Source organism: Myotis myotis, unplaced genomic scaffold (assembly GCF_014108235.1).
Source record: "Myotis myotis isolate mMyoMyo1 unplaced genomic scaffold, mMyoMyo1.p scaffold_m19_p_8, whole genome shotgun sequence".
NCBI classification, from domain to species: Eukaryota; Metazoa; Chordata; class Mammalia; order Chiroptera; family Vespertilionidae; genus Myotis; species Myotis myotis.
In genome coordinates, this window is record NW_023416390.1 from 89,406,172 (window position 1) to 89,426,162 (window position 19,991).

At 42.4% G+C, this 19,991-nt stretch overlaps 1 protein-coding gene across 1 annotated transcript in view; it reads right to left on the reverse strand.

Annotated features, from left to right (window-relative positions):
• Positions 1-19,991, reverse strand: part of CNTNAP5 (contactin associated protein family member 5) — an 876,948-nt gene that overhangs the window by 148,111 nt on the left and 708,846 nt on the right. Inside the window, exons 17-18 of the mRNA XM_036320828.1 lie at positions 17,769-17,987; positions 6,333-6,572 (exon numbers count right to left, since the gene is read on the reverse strand). Coding sequence (XP_036176721.1) covers positions 6,333-6,572; positions 17,769-17,987 — 459 coding nt within the window. The remainder of the gene's footprint in view (positions 1-6,332; positions 6,573-17,768; positions 17,988-19,991) is intronic.

Sequence of the window (19,991 nt, forward strand, 5' to 3'; positions counted from 1 at the left end):
CACAGAGCCACAATGCGATCAGGGGTTTGGGCGCTGCCCCCTGTCATGCTGATCCTGGTGCCAGGAGGCCTCTCGGCTCAGCTGATGCTGGTGCTGGGAAGCATATTACCCTTTTACTATATAGAATAGAGGCCTGGTGCATGGGTGGGGGATGGCTGGTTTGCCCTGTAGGGTGTCCTGGATCAGGGTGGGGGTCCCCACTGGGGTTCCTGGCCAGCCTGGGTGAGGGGATGATGGCTGCTTCCAGCTGGTCACACACCCTTCAGGGTGGCTGTCCCCACTGGGATGCCTGGCCAGTCTGAGTGAGGGGCTGAGGGCTGTTTTCAGGCTGGCAGATGACTGAAGATCCCAACTGCTCCTTTTTTTCTTTCTTTTTTTAAAATTCTGGGCCAGCTTTAGCTCTGGCTCCAGCTCTGAGGCCTCTGCTGCTGAAAGCAGGTATCTGGTTTGTTTGGGTTCTATAATCGAAACACTGTATCAACTCCAGCTCTGAGATACAGGCTGGCTGAAAGCAGGTTTCTGGGGTTTTGTTTAGCTTCTATATCTGTAACAATGTTTCAAACTGCAAACTCAGAGGCCGGCAAGGCAGGCGGGGAACGTTGGTTTCCTCCGTCACTGAAGCAAGCAAGCCTCATGTTAGCTTCAAGCTGCCTGGCTGCCAGCGCCATCTTGGCTGGCAGTTAATTTGCATATTGCCCCGATTAGCCAATGGGAAGTTTAGTGGATGTACAGCTAATTACCATGTTTCTCTTTTATTAGATGGGATATATAGATAATCAGTCTGTTCACATTTTCTGATTCTATTTTATTCAATTTTGGAAGATTGCATGTTTCTAGAAATATATCCATCAGTCCCATTTCTTGGCACATAGCTGTTCATAATATTTTCTTCCAATTCTTTATTGCTATGTTGTCAGTTGTTACTTCTCTTTCATTTCTGATTTTATTTATTTGGATCCACTGTCCTTTCATCTTCAAAAGTCTCACTCAAAGTTTATCAGTCTTGTTTATCCTTTCAAAGAACCAGTTCTTGGTTTTATTGATCTTTTGTATTGTTATTTCTGTTCAGATCTTTATTATTTTCTTTCTTGTTCTCTCTTGGAGCTTTGTTGTTGTTTTATTAGTTTTATTAAGTATAAAGTTGAACACCTTGCTTGAGATTTTTCTTATTTCTTGATGTAGTCCTGAAATGCTGTTAATTTTCCTCTAGGACTGCTTTTGCCATGTCCCATAGATTTTGAGTTGTGTTTTCATTTGTTTCCGGGTATCTTTTCACTTTTTCCTTGATTTCACTGTTAACCTATCCATTGTTTACTAACATGCTATTTTGATTCCTTGTTTTTGTGGGTTTTTAGGTGTTTGTTTTGTTTTTTTCTTCTGATAACTTTCTAGTTTCAAACCATTATGGTCAGAGAAGATGCTTAATATGATTTCAATCTTCTTAAATTTATTGAGATTTGTTTTTGTATCCTAACATGTGGCCTATCCTAGAAAATGTTCCATGTGCAGTTGAAAAGAACGTATATTCTTCTGTTTTGGGGTAAAATGCTCTGAATAAATAAATAAAAATAATCTAATCTAGTGTGTCATTTAAGGTCATTATTTTCTTGTTGATTTTCTGTTTGGAAGAGCTATTTATTGATGTCAGTGGAGTGTTAAAATCCCTGCTATCATTGTATTACTGTTGATATCTCTCTTTATGTCCATCAAGATTCGCTTTATATATTTAGGTGCTCCTATGTTGGGCATATATATGTTTACAAGAGGTATATCCTCTTGTTGGATTTCTCTCTTTATCATTATGTAGTTTCTTATTTGTCTCTTACTATAGCCTTTGTTTTAAAGTCTTTTTTGTGTGCTATAAGTATTGCTATCCCAGCTTTATATTTTCATTTGCATGAAATATATATTTATATATATTTAATTTTAGTCTGTGTGTGTCTTTCATCCTGAGTTGGGTCTCTTGCAGATAATACTATATATGGCTCTTGTTTTCTTATTCATTTAGTTACTCTATGTCTTTTGATTGGAGCATTTAAACTGATTGCATTTAAAGTGATTATTGGTAGGTACATATTTATTGCCATTTCATTCTTTATAACTATATTCTTCTTTTTTTTTTCTTCCTTTTTTTTTTAATGAAGATTCTTTAGCATTTCTTGTAATATTGGTTTGGTGGTAATAAACTCTTTTGGCTTTTTCTTGTCTGGGAAGCTCTTTAATTCTCCTTCCATTTTAATGATAGCCTTGCTGGGTAAAGTAATCTTGGTTGTAGGTCCTTGCTTTTCATCACTTTTAGTATTTCATACCTCTTCTTACTGGCCTGTTGAAAAATATCTCTGTTGAGAAATCAGCTGACAGTCTTATGGGAGCTCTCTTGTAGCTAACTAAGTGTCTTTTCTTACTACTTTTAAGATTCACCTTTTGTCTTTAAACTTGGCATTTTAATTACAATGTGTCTTGATATGATGCCCTTTGGGTCCATCTTGTTGGAACTCTGCACTTCATGGACTTCTGTGTCTTTCTTTCACCAGGTTAGGGACGTTTTCAGCCATTGTTTTTTCAAATAGTTTCTCAATCCTCTGCTCTCCCTTCTCCTTCTGGCACCTCTATGATGAGGATACTATTGCAATCCATATTCTTTGAAAGGTCATTTCAACTATCTTCAGTTTTTGTATTCCTTTTTTATTTTAATTTTTTTTATTCTGATGGGTATTTTATACTACCTTGTCTTTCAAGTCACTGATTTAATACTCTGATTTATCTAATCTAATATTTATTTCTTCTAGTGTATTGTTCATTTTATTGTTTGCAGTAACATTGTGTACTTAGTTTCTGACTGGTTCTTTGATGGTTTCTACATTGTTTTTCACACCATTAACTTTCTTACTAAGTTCCTTAAGCATTCTCATAACCATTTTTTGAACTTATATCTGGTAAATTACTTGCCTCCATTTAATTTATCTCTTTTTTTCTGGAGAATTATCCTTTTCTTTCATTTGGGGAATGTTTATTTGTCTCTCCATTTGGCTTCCTCTTTGTGTCCATTTCTGTTAATAAGTAAATTTTCTGTATCCCAGTCTTATTATAGTGGCTTATGTAGTAGGTGTGTTTTTGGATCCAATAGTGTAATCTTTTGAATCACCTGTGCTGGGTGCTCTAGGAATGTCCCGTGCGTGGGTTCTATGAATCCTACAGTTGTAATTGAATCTTGATTGCTCGTAGACAATTCATGTGTGAAGTCAATCCTCATGCTGGCTGACTCTGAGGATTAACTATGACCACAGTGTACAACCTGTTGTTCAGGTGCTGACCACACAAAACAAAATTCACCTCAGCAGGATCTGGTGCCTCCTGAGATGTCCCTTTGGATGTGACTTTTGTGTAGCTAACTGGATCTTGCTCATATGTCATCTGACACTTGCCACTAAGTGTTTTGATTTTGGGGCTTCTTGGGAGGGACAGTGCTGCAGGTCAATGTCAGATGCTCTTATGACTGGCTCTGGCCTACCTGTTTGGAACTACCAAGCAATCCGCAGTTTATGGTTGCCTCTGTTGGGCCTGGGTGTGCGTGGAAAGAACCAAATTGTGCACTAAGGCCAGCTTTTTCCAGGACCAGCCTATGGTCAGGTCATCAAATGGCCCAAGTCACCCCAAGATCCTCCTCCACCTGCCTCTGCCTGCTGGATGCCTGTTAGGCTGAGTCACTGAAAAGCCTCTGATGGTACTCAAGTTGCAAGAAGTTGATTGTCAGTGAGTTGCCAGATAGGATGTGTTGTTCACCAGATTAATACAGATTCAAACTCAGTACCAGTACTGGGTCTGAGACTCCTCAGCAAACATCCAAGGGTAGCTGCCACCTGTCAAGTATCTAAAGGAATGGCAGGGTCTCAAAGAGTCATCCGAGTGAGACCAGTAGTGTTTATCAGGTCCAAGTAGACCATGATTTGGCCACGTGAAGTAAGGACTCTGCACCGGTCATATGTGTGAGGGAAATACAGCCCCCATCCTAGAGCCACAGAGCTCAGTTACTGACAATGAGTCCTCCCAGTCTTCTACACCCAGAGTCCATGTAGCTGACTCCTCCATAAGTTATGAGCTTCAAAAGCTGGAGTGAAAGGGTCTTGAGGGTGGGGCTATTGCATTCCCCCAGGCTGATGACATATGTAATGGAGTGCTTCACTCAACAAAGATGGCATCTGCGGTTTCGGTGAAGGACTCAGCACAGGGATCCTGGTGGTTGTCCATTTAGCACTCTCCCCAGAGCCACAAATGCGAATTTCTTCTCACATGACTCCAGTCTGCTCTTTCCTCCTTCCACTGGTGCCCAGGGTGAGCGACTGCTAATGATATTCTGTATGTTGTCCCTTTAAAGGGGCACCTGGGTCTCTAGAAGACTCCTAACTTTTTATGTGACAGAAACCCCACTGATTTTACAGCTAGGTGTTATGTAAGGGCCTTTTCCTGGCTTTGGTGCTCTTGGAAGCCTGGTGAGGAGTTGAGACCTCACACTCCTCAGGGAGCACCTTTGCAGCTGAGATATCCTCCCAATTTTCAGCTGCAGCCTTTGATAGCAGGGCCAGCCCTTGTCATGCTGCCTTTAATGTGATTTCTTCTGTAAATCCTTGATTATAAGACTTCTCTTCAGCTAATCTTTAGTTGGTTATTTAGGTTGATTATTTTATATTTTAGTTGTAATTCCAGTATGGCCCTGGAAAAGGTGAGTGTAGCTTTCGCCTATTCCACCACCATCTTGGATCTCTCTCTAGATCAGCGGTTCTCAACCTGTGGGTCGCGACCCCTTTGGGGGTCGAACTACTCTTTCACAGGGGTTGCCTAAGACCATCGGAAAACACATATATAATTACATATTGTTTTTGTGATTAATCACTATGCTTTAATTATGTTCAATTTGTAACAATGAAATTGGGGGTCACCACAACATGAGGAAGTGTATTAAAGGGTTGCGGCATTAGGAAGGTTGAGAACCACTGCTCTAGATATTGCGCTTGAAAAATTATTTTTTTTTATTATTTATTCAACAAATATTTTATCAATAAAATAAGCTTAAACATTCTGCAAAGACAGATAGTTGACCAAATTTTTCATCATTCTATTTAAAAAATACTTACGTATTTACAATGAAAAATGAGATTTTACATTTTGTAGCATTACCTTGAATTCATCTAGGTAATTTACATCATGACTGCCATTCCTTGTCTAAGGTGTGTACCCATCACGCTTTGCTTTTGTCAATGCAATTAATTAATAAAATTCAGAGGGGATGCTGTGAAGCATCAGGACTAGAGTTTTGACTCTGCTGTTCTATCTTCAGTCCCTTGATGAACTAAATATGAGTATCTGTGGAGCACTTTTAAAGACTCAAACCCCAATTATGTCACCTGTAAAATAGTGGTATTTTATTAAATACAAGATACTGATTTTACTAACTTACCTCTACTATTCCTATTGAAAAAATTACTTAGAATTGCTTAAGGTTCCTCCAGGGCTAGATTCTATGAGTCTTTATTTTTTTTTTAATATGTTTTTATTTATTTCAGAGAGGAGGAGAGAGTAAGAGAAAAAAACATCAATGATGAGAGGGAGTCATTGATCTGCACACCCCACACTGGGGATTGAGCCCACAACCCAAGTATGTACCCTGACTGGGAATCAAACTGTGACCCCCCGTTTCATAGGTCGATGCTCAACCACTGAGCCATGCTGGCTGGGCTATGAGTCTTTAATTATATTTATGGACTGAATAATTGGAACTGGAAAGTTCAGTGCACCCTTCATGATTCAGGTGACCCAACATAAGTGAGAGTCAACCTTTCCCAGTGCTCAGCTGACTTGGCCATGGCGATTCTATTTGCCCTATTACTATCCATTTAGTACAATTTCACTGTCAGGGCCTATACACAGTGATAATGACTCTATGCAATTATGTTGAGGAGATATGCAGAGTCTCTTAAAAGAGAAAAAAAAAAAAAAAACAAGGAAGACTAAATGATGGATTGAGGATTCTGTAAGGTTAAGGGATAATATGACTTGGCCATAGGCTGTAGTTACTACTACATGGTACATTGAAAAACAAACATGGCCGAAACCGGTTTGGCTCAGTGGATAGAGCGTAGGTCTGTGGACTGAAAGGTCCCAGGTTCGATTCCGGTCAAGGGCATGTACCTGGGTTGCGGGCACATCACCAGTGGGAGATGTGCAGGAGGCAACTGATCGATGTTTCTAACTTTCTATCTCTCTCCCTTCCTCTCTGTGAAAAATCAATAAAATATATTAAAAAAAAAAAAGAAAAACAAACATGACTAGTGTACCTTTTTTGCAAAAGGGCCCTTCATATGGTGAATTGGTGCAATCACAGAAGTATCCACTGCGCTTCTCCACACACTTGCCCCCATTGTGGCAGATGCCGCCATAACTACTGCAATGGCCTGGGCATCCTGGTCGGACTCCAGATGTGACCTTGGCCCGCTCCTCCAGGTCCAGTTTCTGCCCATTCAAGTGTAAGGAGCGTATGCATCCGAGAAAGCCTTTCTGTTTTGATGACGTTCCTCCTAAGAGGTGACAAACAAAATTAAAAATAATAAGGTATCGCAGGGTTTAGATTTTTTAAGTTTAATATTTGCATTTGTAACAGACAACTATTGTTCTGTAATGATGCTGTGGTGGAATTTTTCATTAAAGTTTCCATAGAGAATTAGAAATTTAGGGGAAATGCATGCCTTTTCAGGCTAGGAGAAACACTTCTTCCATCCTCCCACCCCCATGCACACACACCCAGAAATTGTTTTTAAAATACTATAGTTCATGTGGAACCCTGTACTTTACATATGTAAGGTAGAACCTTCAAGATAAAAACTTGTCATGCTCCTTGCAAGTGAAATAAAATGTGTTTGTAGTCTACTGCAGACATTTCTCTGAAGTGGAACACACAGAGGGAAATTGTGCCTCTGGAAAAGTTGGAAGCGAGCTGTTAGGCTTGTGAAATTAGAAACTGCAAAAGCATTACAATGCTTATCCGTGCAGTGCGATGGACTAGAAAGAGGGTGGACTTTAGGAGAAGACAGATACGGAGTCCAACTCCATGTTACTGGATGATCCACCATGACTCACGTGAACCCCAGCTACTTGGTCTGTAAAATAAGAATAAGTCTATTTCATGTGTATATAGTAAAGCTTAGTTAAGATATAGTACATCTTAATCCCTGCTCTTTGTTACCCCTTCTCTTGAGCCCTCACAATGGTATATACATATTGATCTCAGAGATTACACTCAAATTGTTATTTAGATGACAAATTTCTTCTTCTGGAATACAGAAAAAGATTGCAATCCAACTTTCAGCTGAGGGCATATCTTGAATGTTTCAGAGACAACCACAGTGGTCATTGCAAATTACTTATCAACAGAATAAATTCAAAGATACGTAATGTTTTGTTACTATTTGAAATCCAGGACTCTATTAGCCTAAACCTCTAATATCAGAAATATGTCATTTGAGAAACAAAAAGTCAAAAAATTAAGCTAAATTCCACCACCAGATATTTATTTTGTGCTGAGAATTCTGGAAGGTCCCAGAGAAGACATATGTCTGGCATTAAAGAACCTAAATTCTATTCGAAATTCAATGCTTTGGGCTCAAATCCATGCACAGAGGTAGTTGGCGGACACTCAGGTCTTCCAGGTCTACACGGAGTGCTGCTGGAGAGGAGAAGGTGTGTTGGAGGACAAAGCCTGGCTGCCATCTATTTTCTGTGTAAGTCATCTCTGCTTCTGAGCCTCATTTATTTCTAGTCCCTCATACTGCAACCTCATTAAATCTTGGTCTAGCAAATGACCAGATAAAAATATATTCTCACTAAGGTGGGTACAGATAGGAATTCCAAATGTGGGAATATACATGTTCAACAAGAAACAAAGCTGGGTATGTTAAAGAAATGAATATGTAATGTAAAATTTTCTGGCATCAGTTACCCTGGCAGGGTGGACAAGCAAATAATTGGAAATGGGGATGGTGGTGATATAAGGTAGAAGCAGGGATAATTCTTCCTTCCCTGAACCACACGAGGTCATCAGACATGAAAATATATGTATGTCAGTAACTATCTGCACCTAAAGACAGAATATTCCTAAAGGATTTATCTAGTCTCTTATCCTGAAGGAATGATAAAACCCCATTGTATTTTCAGTTCTGGTAAGTGATACCCACATTGGCCAGGAGGTCAAACCCAAATTGCATTCTCCTGTCTGTCTCAATTTTAGTGAGTAAATCTCCTTTAACCACAAGATAAATCAATTGTAAATACAGCAGATCATAGAGGAAAGAATATTCATTCTTTCTTTCCTGGAGATTGTGTAAAATAAAGAGGACAGGACTTTAGTAGTCCAATGTTTTGTTCTATTTTCCCTCATTTTGTAGTCACTCTCTGTGATGGATTTGAATAATTCTTCATATGTCTAGTTAGTGGTATTTTTCTTTAGCAGAGGTGGAGAATGCAGGATCTATTGCTTTTTTTTTTTTTTTTTTTTTGCGTCTGACTAAGTCGACAAGTTTATAAATGGAAAAGGTGGCTGTGGGGTTTTTCTGGCAGACAAGCACCCCTTGAAGTTGAGACATAGAGAGCATGGTGAGAATGAGCCTAGACAAGGGGATTAGCTCAATCCCACATGCTGACAAAACACAATGACACAAAGGACTATGAACTAAATGGCAAATGAACTAAATTTCAGTTTTTACCTGACTTATTTTTATTCTCTACTAGAGGCCCTGTGCATGAAATTCGTGCACAGGAGGGGGGAGGGTCCCTCAGCCTGGCCTGCACTCTCTTCAACCTGGGATCCCTCAGGACTGCTGGCTCCTAACCACTCACTTGCCTGCCAGCCTGATCCCCCTAACTGCTCTCCCCTGCTGGCCTGATCCCCCTAACTGCTCTCCGCTGATGGTCTGGTCTGATCCTCTTAACTGCTTTCCCCTGTGTGCCTGATTGCCTCTAACTGCCTCTGCCTCAGCTCTGCCACCATGGCTTTGTCCGAAAGGACATCTGGAAGGTCATCTGGAAGATGTTCATTCTAATTAGCATATTACCTTTTTATTAGTATAGATGCCACCTTGCCTAAAAATGCAGGTTGTTAGCAGGTTTTCCTATCATGGAAGGAGAGCCCACAGTAGCATCCTGGGTTCTGACCAGGGCTTAGGCACTCGTGCTTTATCTCAGCAGATGATATTCCTAGAAGAAGACTCTTGGATGTACCTTGAACATTTCTATCGATTTTGCCAAGTCATCCTCCAAAAATGTTGAACCACTTTAAATTCCCACCAGCAACCATGCTTGTGCCCTCTGTCCCACTTTGATGCCAGTACCATTGATTTCCCCCTAGAAGCTTCCCTCCCCTCAGCCGGGATTGCTTGGCACTTGAGCCAACCTCACTGTTCAGCCCAGGACTTGATTTCCCAAGATAGAATTATGGAGGAGGAAAAATAGTTTTCCTCTACCCTTTTGAGTTCTTAGTGGAGGCCCTTGTAATTAAATACAGATTATCAAGAGAAAAACAAAAGTTCATTATCATGTGTACCTTGTGTACATGTGGGAGATCCCAGGGAAAAATGAATAACTTCCCAAAGTGGCTTAGAATCCAGATTTAAATACCTTCTTCTTAGGGAAAGGGGATGGGAGATGTAGGCCCCTTAGAGGAGAGTAAATGATTCTTAGGAAAGATGAATCGGGGGGGGGGGGGGGAGATAGTTTGTAACAAAGTTGGGTGTGATGTCAACTTCTAGTCTGTCCTGTGACAGGAGTCAGTCTTCACTGGATGATGGCACTTTTCCCATCAAGGGAACCTTTTGTGGGGTTCTGATTTTAGGCAGATCAGGAGACTTCAGTGAAAGCCTCTCCTTGCATTTGCTGTTTTCCAAGCATCTACAGCTCAAGATCATCAATATAACAACATGGCATATGTTGGGGTGGCCTGTTCTCTGACCTTCAGAATAAACCCAATAAAAGCTTGTTTCCTCTCTTAGATGATTTGCCAAAGTAACGTTATTCCTTGGAGACATTATTCTAATCAGACCTTCCTGGGAGTGGTCATAACATACCCTGTGCTTGTAGAAATGTGTGGGCCATATCACTAAATAAATCAGGGTCAGTTTCCTCATCTTGTGGAAAGGGAGATAAAGTTATGATAGTTTATGTCCCTTTCCACAGGTTTCCTGCGGGTTTGTGTCTCCACTGTGGCCCCAGCAGCCCCAGCACCTCCGCCACCACGGGGTTTGGGGCTGCTGGGTGCCAGGCCCCCCTGTGGGCTTGTGTCTCTGCCCCTCTGGCCCCAGAGGCCCCAGCATCGTTGCGGCCGTGGGGCTCGGGGCTGCTGGGTGCTGGGCCCCCTGCTCCTCTGGCCCCTGTGGCAGCAGCGACGAAGCAGAACCCAGAGATCCTCCATGGGCAGGGTGGGGCGGAATGCCTGCATCCTGGCTCAGCCGCTGCCATATTTGTTGCAGAGTGATAGTCAATTTGCATATTCCCTCCTTATTTGCTGTGGGCGCCACCATCTTTGTCACAGAGTTATGATCAATTTGCATATTCCTTCTTTATTAGATAGGATGAGGGAAGAAAAACTAGAGTTTAGACTCCTTTATTCTTTACGGAGAAGTAATAGAGGGGTTGGCAAATGTAGGCTTACAGGTTTTCATATGGAAAATAATACAAAAATTAATAAATAATAATAGAAGAAGAAACCCTGTTTTTCATGTCCTTACACCTATAAACCTACTTTTGACCACCCTTGAATGTAGACTCAGTATAGAATAATTCTGAAAAGGTATCCCCCACCCACACACCCAGGCCCTGTCAGGTTGTCAGCACCCTTCACTTCTGACATTACCTACTATGTGTACAGTTGTGCTGGAGGTGTGACTCTCTGTGAAACTCGAATACTGTGAAGAAATACTCTCTCACATCCATTCTCTCCCATCCAGCCCGGTGGATCTGCTCTCCCAGGTTCCTCTGAACTCATCTGCTTCTTTCCACACCCAGAGCACACTCCACTTGAATCCCAGCAACAACTGTCTAACTGTTATTCCCAGTCTCAACCCTGACTCTTTCGATTCACTTGCCATTTTGCAATAGTATAGAACAGTCATATCGAACCAATGACACGTGTGTCAGAGGTGACACGCAAACTCATTTTTTTGGTTGATTTTTCTTTGTTAAATAGCATTTAAATATCCTATCTAATAAAAGAGAAACATGGTAATTAGCCTACTTCCGCTACCCTTCCCATTGGCTAATCAGCAAGATATGCAAATTAACTGCCAGCCAAGATGGTGCCCGGCAGCCAGGTAGCTTGAAGCTAACATGAGGTTGCTTGCTTCAGTGACAGAGGAAACCAACATTCCCTGCCTGCCTTGCCAGCCTCTGAGCTTGCAGTTTGAAACATTGTTACAAATATAGAAGCTAAACAAAACCCCAGAAACCTGCTTTCAGCCAGCCAGGATCTCAGAGCTGCAGTTGATACAGTGTTTCGACTATAGAACCCAAACAAACCAGATACCTGCTTTCAGCATCAGAGGCCTCAGAGCTGGAGCCAGAGCTAAAGCTGGCCCAGAATAAAAAAAAAAAAAAAGAAAAAAAGGAGCGGTTGGGAGCTTCAGTCACCCGCCAGCCTGAAAACAGCCCTCAGCCCCTCACCCAGACTGGCCAGGCACCCCAGTGGGGACCCCCATCCTGAAGGGTGTGTGACCAGCTGCAAACAGCCATCATACCCTCACCCAGGCTGACCAGGCACCCCAGTGGGGACCCCCACCCTGATCCAGGACACCCTTCAGGGCAAAAAAGCCAGCCCCACCGGTGCACCAGGCCTCTATCCTATATAGTAAAAGGATAATATGCCTCCCAGCACTGGGATTGGCGGAGCCGCGAGGCCTCCCAGCACTGGGATTAGTGTGACAGGGGGCAGCACCCAAACCCCCTGATCACCCTGCGGCTCTGTGTGTGACAGGGGGCGGGGCCACAACCTCCCTATCCGCCCTGCTCTCTTCGTAACAGGGGAAGGCGCCCCAACCCCCTGATGAGCCCTGCTTTTTGCCTGATATGGGGGAGCTCCCCAACCCCCTGATCGGCCCTGTTCTGTGTGTGACAGGGTGCAGCGCCCCAAACCCCCCCCTCCATGGGCCCTGCTCTGTGTGTGACGGGGTAGAGCCATAACCTCCCCATTGGCCCTGCCCTGAGTGTGAGAGTGGCGACGCCCCAACCCCCTGATTGGCCCTGCTCTGTGGGTGATAGAATGTGGCGCCCCAACCCCCTGATTGGCCCTGCTCTGTGGGTGATAGAGTGTGGCGCCCCAACCCCCTGATTGGCCCTGCTCTGTGCATGACAGGGGGGGTGCCGCAACCTCATCAACCCTGCCTTGTGTGTGACAGGGGTCGGTGCCCAAACCCCGCAATTGGCCGTACCCTGAGCGTGACTGAGGGTGGCATGGCAACCTCCTGATGATCCGCCCTGCTCTGTGCATGACAGGGGCCAGCGCCCCAACTCCCCAATCAGTCCTGCTCTGAGCCCGACCAGGGGCTGCACCTAGGGATTGGGCTTGCCCTCTGCCAGCAGGTCGTTATCTCCCGAGGGGTCCCAGACTGCTAGAGGGCACAGGCCAGGCTGAGGGACCCCCCTCACCCCCCACGAGTGCACAGATTTTTGTGCACTGGGCCTCTAGTATAAAATAAATATTGAAAATATAAATCTTTGTTTTACTACAGTTGCAAATATCAAAAAATTTCTATATGTGACACGGCACCAGAGTTAAGTTAGGGTTTTTCAAAATGCTGACATGACGAACTCAAAAGGTTCGCCATCACTGGGATAGAACAACCACATATAAAAATTTCATTCTGCCAGTCCTGTTTGATACCCTTCAGAGAGTAGTTATTGCAGAAAATCAAATTCAAATCCTTAGCACAGCTGATATACCATGAAAGATCAGTCTCCACTTATCTCTCCATCTTCCTGCTGTGACTTCAGGGCAGCAGGCATCTGAACCGCTTGCTAATGGCTCCCCAGTGCTCCATGGTCCATCTTGACTTTAGAACTCCTCATGTACTTTGAATTTATGTTGTGTGGCATCTTCCCCCATGCACTCCATGGCTCCTCTCCTTCATCCCGACCATCACAAAAACACACATCTACGCTCATATACATGCATTCCTTAGTTCACATACTTCTTCCCCACTCTATTTATTTTAATTTTCCCATTTTCTAAAAACAAAACTATTTTAAAAATTTTAGGAGATCTGTTGACAATGAACTTGCTTTCCTGCACACCAAGACTCAGCTGCACTAAGAGAGGGCATCCCCACCATGGTCACTTCCATCATTCACAAGGCCTTCCTGGATCTTGCACTCATTTTATTTTTCACATGCTCCTGTATACTTTTATCTTTACTTGGCTGCATCTTGTCTAGAGTTTACACAAGGTTGAAAGTAAAAGAACAACAAAAATGTAGCATTATCCTTAAAGCTACTGAAAATCATTTAATTGAGGGTCATATTTAATCTGCAAGACATTTGAGAATCAGAAAAATGCCTGTAATTCTAAAAACAATCAAACACATTTGCTGTCTGCTAGAAATTTTATAATGAACTCATCAAAAACTCAATGTGGAAAAATATATTATCTATATTATTCACATTTACATAATTGAGAAAACTTAATGTCAAAGACATTGCTTTGGCCAGAGTCAGGATGAAAACAGATTTAACATAGCATAGCCAGGAACCAGACTGAGACCTTTTAATCTTCAAAGCCTATATGCCTTCACATCCTTAAAATCCTAAATTGAACTATTTGATTAGACAATTTGGGTCAGCGTTGCACCTAAGTGATTTTTCCCTTCCTTCCCCTGGTGTCTTCCATGGTTTCTTCTACCAAGTAATGTGCGCATGTGCATTTATCCTCTTGCTTTCATATTACTCTTCCTGACAACTTACTCCATCAGCTGGCTTCACTAGAAGCACTTTTGTATGAAACTCCTCAGTTGACTCTTGGTATTAAGAGTGTTCATTGTAATGCTTCTTTCTTGGACTAAGTATGAATAAACTCTTCAAAACATGACCTTTATCATTTCAGCCTCTTAGAAAACCTCCATGTGGCATCTGGGCAAAGGCTCACTGCTGCCAGAGACACAGCTCAATCCCAGGCCCTCCTGAGTGCAGGTACAGGCACCTCCATTTCTCTTGTGTGCCCTCACCACATTCGACACGATTCACCTGAAAACAGGAATTTTAATTCCCTGCCACTGGGGAAGCAAGAGTAGCATTTTGGGATCTCTGCAATTTTATGATTTATCAAGTCAGTATAGAATTTTCCCCAGGAGTTATATGTTGGAGTAACTTTAGTTTGTTTTGGCACAAATAAAAAGCGAAGCCAAAAAGGGGGGAAAGGTTTCCATGAAAGACCAAAAAAGTAAGAAGGAAGTAAAGCCACACAAAAATGAGACTCCCAGGCCAACACCTTTACGAAATGCCAACTCTTTGATTTCAGCACATCTGGAACACTGGGATGTCAGATTTGTGGAGAATGAGGCTTATCCTTGCTGCTGCATACACACGGCACACGGATAAAGATGCCATTCCTCATAGATGCGTGGTAATAGCAGACCCTCAAATTGCAAAAAATCAGTTCCCAGCCTCTTCTTTCTCATTCTGCGGGTAAGGACAGTGAGCATACTCAGGCTATTGTCTTCCTACCAACACCCCATGGCCTGCCGGCCGTTCATCTGGATCCATACCCAGATCTCCTGGCTTCACTGTTTGCGTGGTGCCTGTTCTTGGGCTTCTCCTGCCTCATTCTCACAGCGACTGGCACATTAGCAGGAAACAGCAAAGCTGACAGTGAGACCTCAGTGAGTGCTAAAGATGGAAGTCGAGGCATGCAGCAGACATTTCAGAGGCCACCTGTTATAAAGTTTCTCCTACTCTGTGAAAGTGACCAGCAAAATCACATGGTTGTAAATGTAACCTTCATGGAGATAAAAGCCTGGACTGAAAATATTACTTATGGGAATCCAGCATGTATTGACTAATGTAGCAACACTCCAGCTTGTCACATTCCCAGAGGGGCGTCCTATATTATAAATTCAGCCCGTCTCTCCTGCCCAGGAAGCACCCACGAGCAAGCAGTGGGACCAGCGATGCAATGCTGAACCATGCTCTGCTTTGACTGAAAAATAGTTCAATGGCTAAAGGTAACTGGTCAGACACAACCAAATTAATATTTAAGTAGTGTCACACTCAATCTATCCCAGGAAAGGAGTACACACTAATGCTATCTTTTTCTGCCTAATACATAACACTATCCAGTGTCTCTACATTTCTAAATGATAGGGAATGTGATTCTTCATTTTGGCTGCTATAACTAAGCAGAACATGCTTTTTATTTGTTTGTTTTATTTTAGTTTTTGCTCTTTTTATGAACCAGTCAATTATAAAAGTAGAAATATTGCAACTTCAGCATTTCCAGCCTCCTGATATTTCTAAATGGATGTATCACTGAACATGAAACAACAAAATTCAAACCAACAAACTAAAATGGCCTTCAACAGCACTTTTCTTCAAGTGCATGAAGACAAATTCAATAAAGCTGAGTAACGTTTGAGATGGAATGTATTGCAGAGAAACAGAAGCAGGTGCTCTCACCACAGCTGGCCTTGGCTCCACCTCAAGCCCAATATCTCCTCCAGACCCACCCGCTCCCAGCTCACTGTCTCTGTGAGCAATTTAGTCAGAACATCAGGAGAAAAACCTGCCACGACGCATGGCTGCCTCCTTTTCCCTGTTAGCTTGCAGAAAGTTATCACATATTCAGGACATATGATAATTTCATAGCTCCATGAAATTTTCATGAAAGCATCAAAAATTATTCCATCTTTATATGCACATTTTAGCCTGAAAGATTCATACATACTGCCTGAAGATAAATTAAACTTTGGCATGAATATAATTTATGAAAATTGGAAACTACTTGAATTGATTTCAAAAAGAAACACATTAAATTTTGATAACTAACAGACTTCTTCAGAAAAATAAAATGTGATGTTTAAATAGAATTAAACATCCATATAAATTTTATAAATGTTTTAATAGTAAATTTTATCATTTAAGTAGGTTATTAATTAAGTAAATGCTTTATAAACATATAATTTTAATCACTTATATCTAAGCTTCTGTCAGAAATGAAAAACATGACAGATGAAGAATGATTCCTGCTGAGAAAATAAAATATTACATATTTTGTTATTTTTCTTTCACCTTATGTGCTTTTAGTGACTGCTTCCCTCAGAGTTAAAAATTGTACAGACCCAAATTTAAAGGAAACAAATAAAAACATCCATAGATTGCTGATGGGATCTTGTTGCTAACAGGAAGGTGATGTACTGTGAGAGCTGTTTAAATAAGAAAAATGAAAGAAAATGAAATCCTATATAGTGGCCACATTTGGAACCTATTTATATAATTGTTCTAAACATCTAAACTTCACGTTTTATGGAAGAGCAGCTTCTTGGCTTTGATAATATTAGAATATCCCCAACATTTACAGCTCTATTTTGTACTTAAAGCGTTATGTGCCCTGCTCAACATTCTTATAAAAAGTCATTTCTAAATTATAGCTGTAAGTCCGTCCTGACCTTTCCTACCTGAACTAATGTAGCTAAAATTTCTCTTTCACTTTCCTTCATTCTCTCTCCCCCTTTCTCTCTCTCTCTCTCTCTCTCTCTCTCTCTCTCTCTCTCTCTCCCCCCTTCCTTTCTCTCTCTCTCTCTCTCTCTCTCTCTCTCTCTCTCTCTCTCTCTCTCTTTCTCTCTCTCTCTCTCTCTCTCTCTCTCTCTCTCTCTCTCTCTCTCACACACACACACAACACAACTGTGTGCTCTGAAAGTAGTGTCATTACACAACTTGCCTGCCAATATCTCCACCATCCAACAAGGTCTTGACATATTTTATGTGCTCGGTGACTGAAATGAATGAATGAATGAATGAATGAATGAATGAATGAATGAATCAGTGAATAATGTCTGAGTCTTTCCAGCCCTGTGACCAGCAGTGGCAGCCAGTTCTGACGAACCACTTGTCTGAACCCTGATTCTGAGTCTCATGGAGGGAATGAGCAGCAGAGTCATTTGCTGGAGACCAGGACTGCTTTTCTGTGCAAGAGTAAGGCAGCCACCCAAGGATGTGATTTCAGGAGGATCAACGAAGTCCTTCGTTTAAAAACTAGCACTTTCTTCCCCGTATCACTAATAACGGAAATCCATTTCAGAAGGTCAGTATATTTCATTACACTGTTAGTGATAATTCTTAGGAATTAGGTATCAGCTGAAAGGGGGAGTATGGCCCACTGACTTGGAGCCAGCACCACTAAGGAAGGGATAAGTAGCTGATCTGTTCTTTTGCTAAGGGCATTATATAATCATACATGAAAAATAATAGGGGCCCCTGGATAGCTGAAGGTCATATCTGCAAGGAGAAAAGGTACAAAAAGAGTCTGAGATCACCTTAAAATTTGCTATGGGGTGGCATAATCTTTTATTGCTGTGGCTAATGAAGCAAGCAAGAAAGAATTTGTATAATAAAATTTACCATTATAAATGTTTTATGACACATTTTAATCATTTCTCAGGTCCAAATGAAAGCAGTTTCCCTGGGCCTGGTCACAGGGTGGTTTTGTAGGGCTTCTAGCAGGAAGAGCACCTTAAGATTTCCCCTACCTACAAACAGCTGGCTGTTCAGCTGCAGCCGGAAGTGGCCCTCCTCCGAAGTCTCCCTGCTCATCCTCGGGAGGCCGTCCACCTGCAGCGAGGTCACCTTGAGGTTCCTCTCGGCCCGCACGTAATGCCATTGGTTGTCATTCAGAGGAGAAGGAGACTGGACTACGAGCTCTACGGGGCCGTTCCCAACATCAATTGCAAAAGTGATCTCAGAAGGAGCTGAAACCAGAAAGGGAGACAGATAGAAATGAAGGGAGTTGTCAGTGTGTTCAGGGCACAATAATGTCATGAATGAGCAGCATACAGGATCGTATGTTGATAGCCAGCTAAAGAGGACTTCACTGAAACCTTGCACTATCAAAATTACCATTAGCAGTAATATCTACCAAACATGAAGCATCAAGCTCTCATGTTGGCCCAGTTGGTCCTGATTGTGAGAATTCAGGTAATAGCATAGGGACCTGGGACACCAATGTTAATCTGATAAATATGCATTTGTGCCAAGGTTCTGGGTTTCCTGTGTCTATTCTGGCTCTGACTGTGTTCTCCCAAAATTCCATCAATGCTGGGTTAGCTAGGCAGCTCTGTTCCTGCAAGGAGAAGACCCACTCCCTGGAATATCTAGTGCTCTTCCCATGTTATGTTATTAATACATGTGATATGAGCATTCACCCTATTACTAGGGAGAGAGAGAGAGAGAGAGAGAGAGAGAGAGAGAGAGAGAGAGAGAGAAAGAAAGAGAGAGAGAGACTCAGAAAGTTGAGGTGTCTTGTCCAAGAAGACATAGTTGCAAGTGCTGTGCTGGTGCTTGGGATAACACAGGCACCCCCCACCCCACCACCTCTGGGCCCCTTCCCTGACTCTGTCCTTCTGTATCAATCTGCATTCAAGTCAGGGTATGAAGATGATGGTGGTGCTGGGTGGCAGCAATGGTGATAAATCCATGAAGAGAGAGACAGGAGGAGAAGTACACACAGCACAGTTGGAATAGTGAGCTCTTCCAGGCTCTGCACTAAGCAGTGACCATAGACTCCATCATTTCATCTTCAAGATAACCTTTTAAGAAAGGCATCATTTTTATTTCCTTTTTATAGGTTAAAAAAATCAGTGTGAATAATTTTCTCTAAGTTTCCCAAATAGCAAGTAGAATCTGACTCCAAAAGTAGAATCAATCACCATATTTTTCTCAATTGAGTGTATGCTGTTACATTTTCTACTAGTGCCCCGGTGCATGGATTTGTGCAGATTGAAAGAAAATTAATTAGAAGGTGGGTGGCTGGGTGGGACTGGGCGAGGTGGGCTGGACATACCCTGGAGCCAACCTCCCGTGGCCCCTCCCAGCCGGCTGCTCCTGAGGTGGCACCATGGCTCGAAGGGCATCTGTGGAGTGAGCAGAGTCCCTCAGGCAGGTGAGGTCCCTCAGCCTGGCCTGTGGGGATCAGACCAAAACCAGCTCTCCAACATCCCCTGAGGGGTCTTGGCTTGTGATAGGAAGGTTCTCAGGTGACAAACCCCAGAATCAGGCTCCCTCCTCTCTGGTTCCGGGATGTATCACCCTAGAATCGCCGCTACCAAGCCACAGCAACTCAGCAGCTCTTGCATTGAGCATCTGCCCCCTGATGGTCAGTGCATGTCACAGCTACCAGTTGGAGCATCTGCCCACTGGTGGTCATTGCACGTCATAGCTACCAGTCGGACAGTCGGATGGTCACTTAGACTTTTATATATATAGATTATTACATAAAAATTTTCTGAATCTGTAAATAATACACTGAGGCTGAGGAGAAGACAGCCCCTTTCCATAGCTGGAATCATCCCTTCTTTCGCAGCACCCTGAGATGGCCCCTCTCCTTTACCTCTAAAACAAAACATGGGTATTTATTTCACAAAGTCATCAACTGCAAGACCTGAATTATCAAAGGTCAAATGCCACCCTGGAACTCTCCCTCCTTAGCTTTAAACCCTAATAGAAAGCCAGTCCTGGTGTAAGAAATCCCACTCTGCAAAATTTCATGTAACTGAGAACTTGAATTGTTTTGCATCTGGCAAATGTGAGCCCTGACCTAGAGGGAAGTAATACATTAAAGGCCTTTGAGTAAAATTTGAGAGTAGACTCCAGAGCCACCATGACCTGAGGCGTTTTCTATTTTGTGCAGGCTCAGTGTTCTCATTTGTAAAATACGAATAAAAACAGTACCTAATTGTCAAGTTGTTTATAACTTA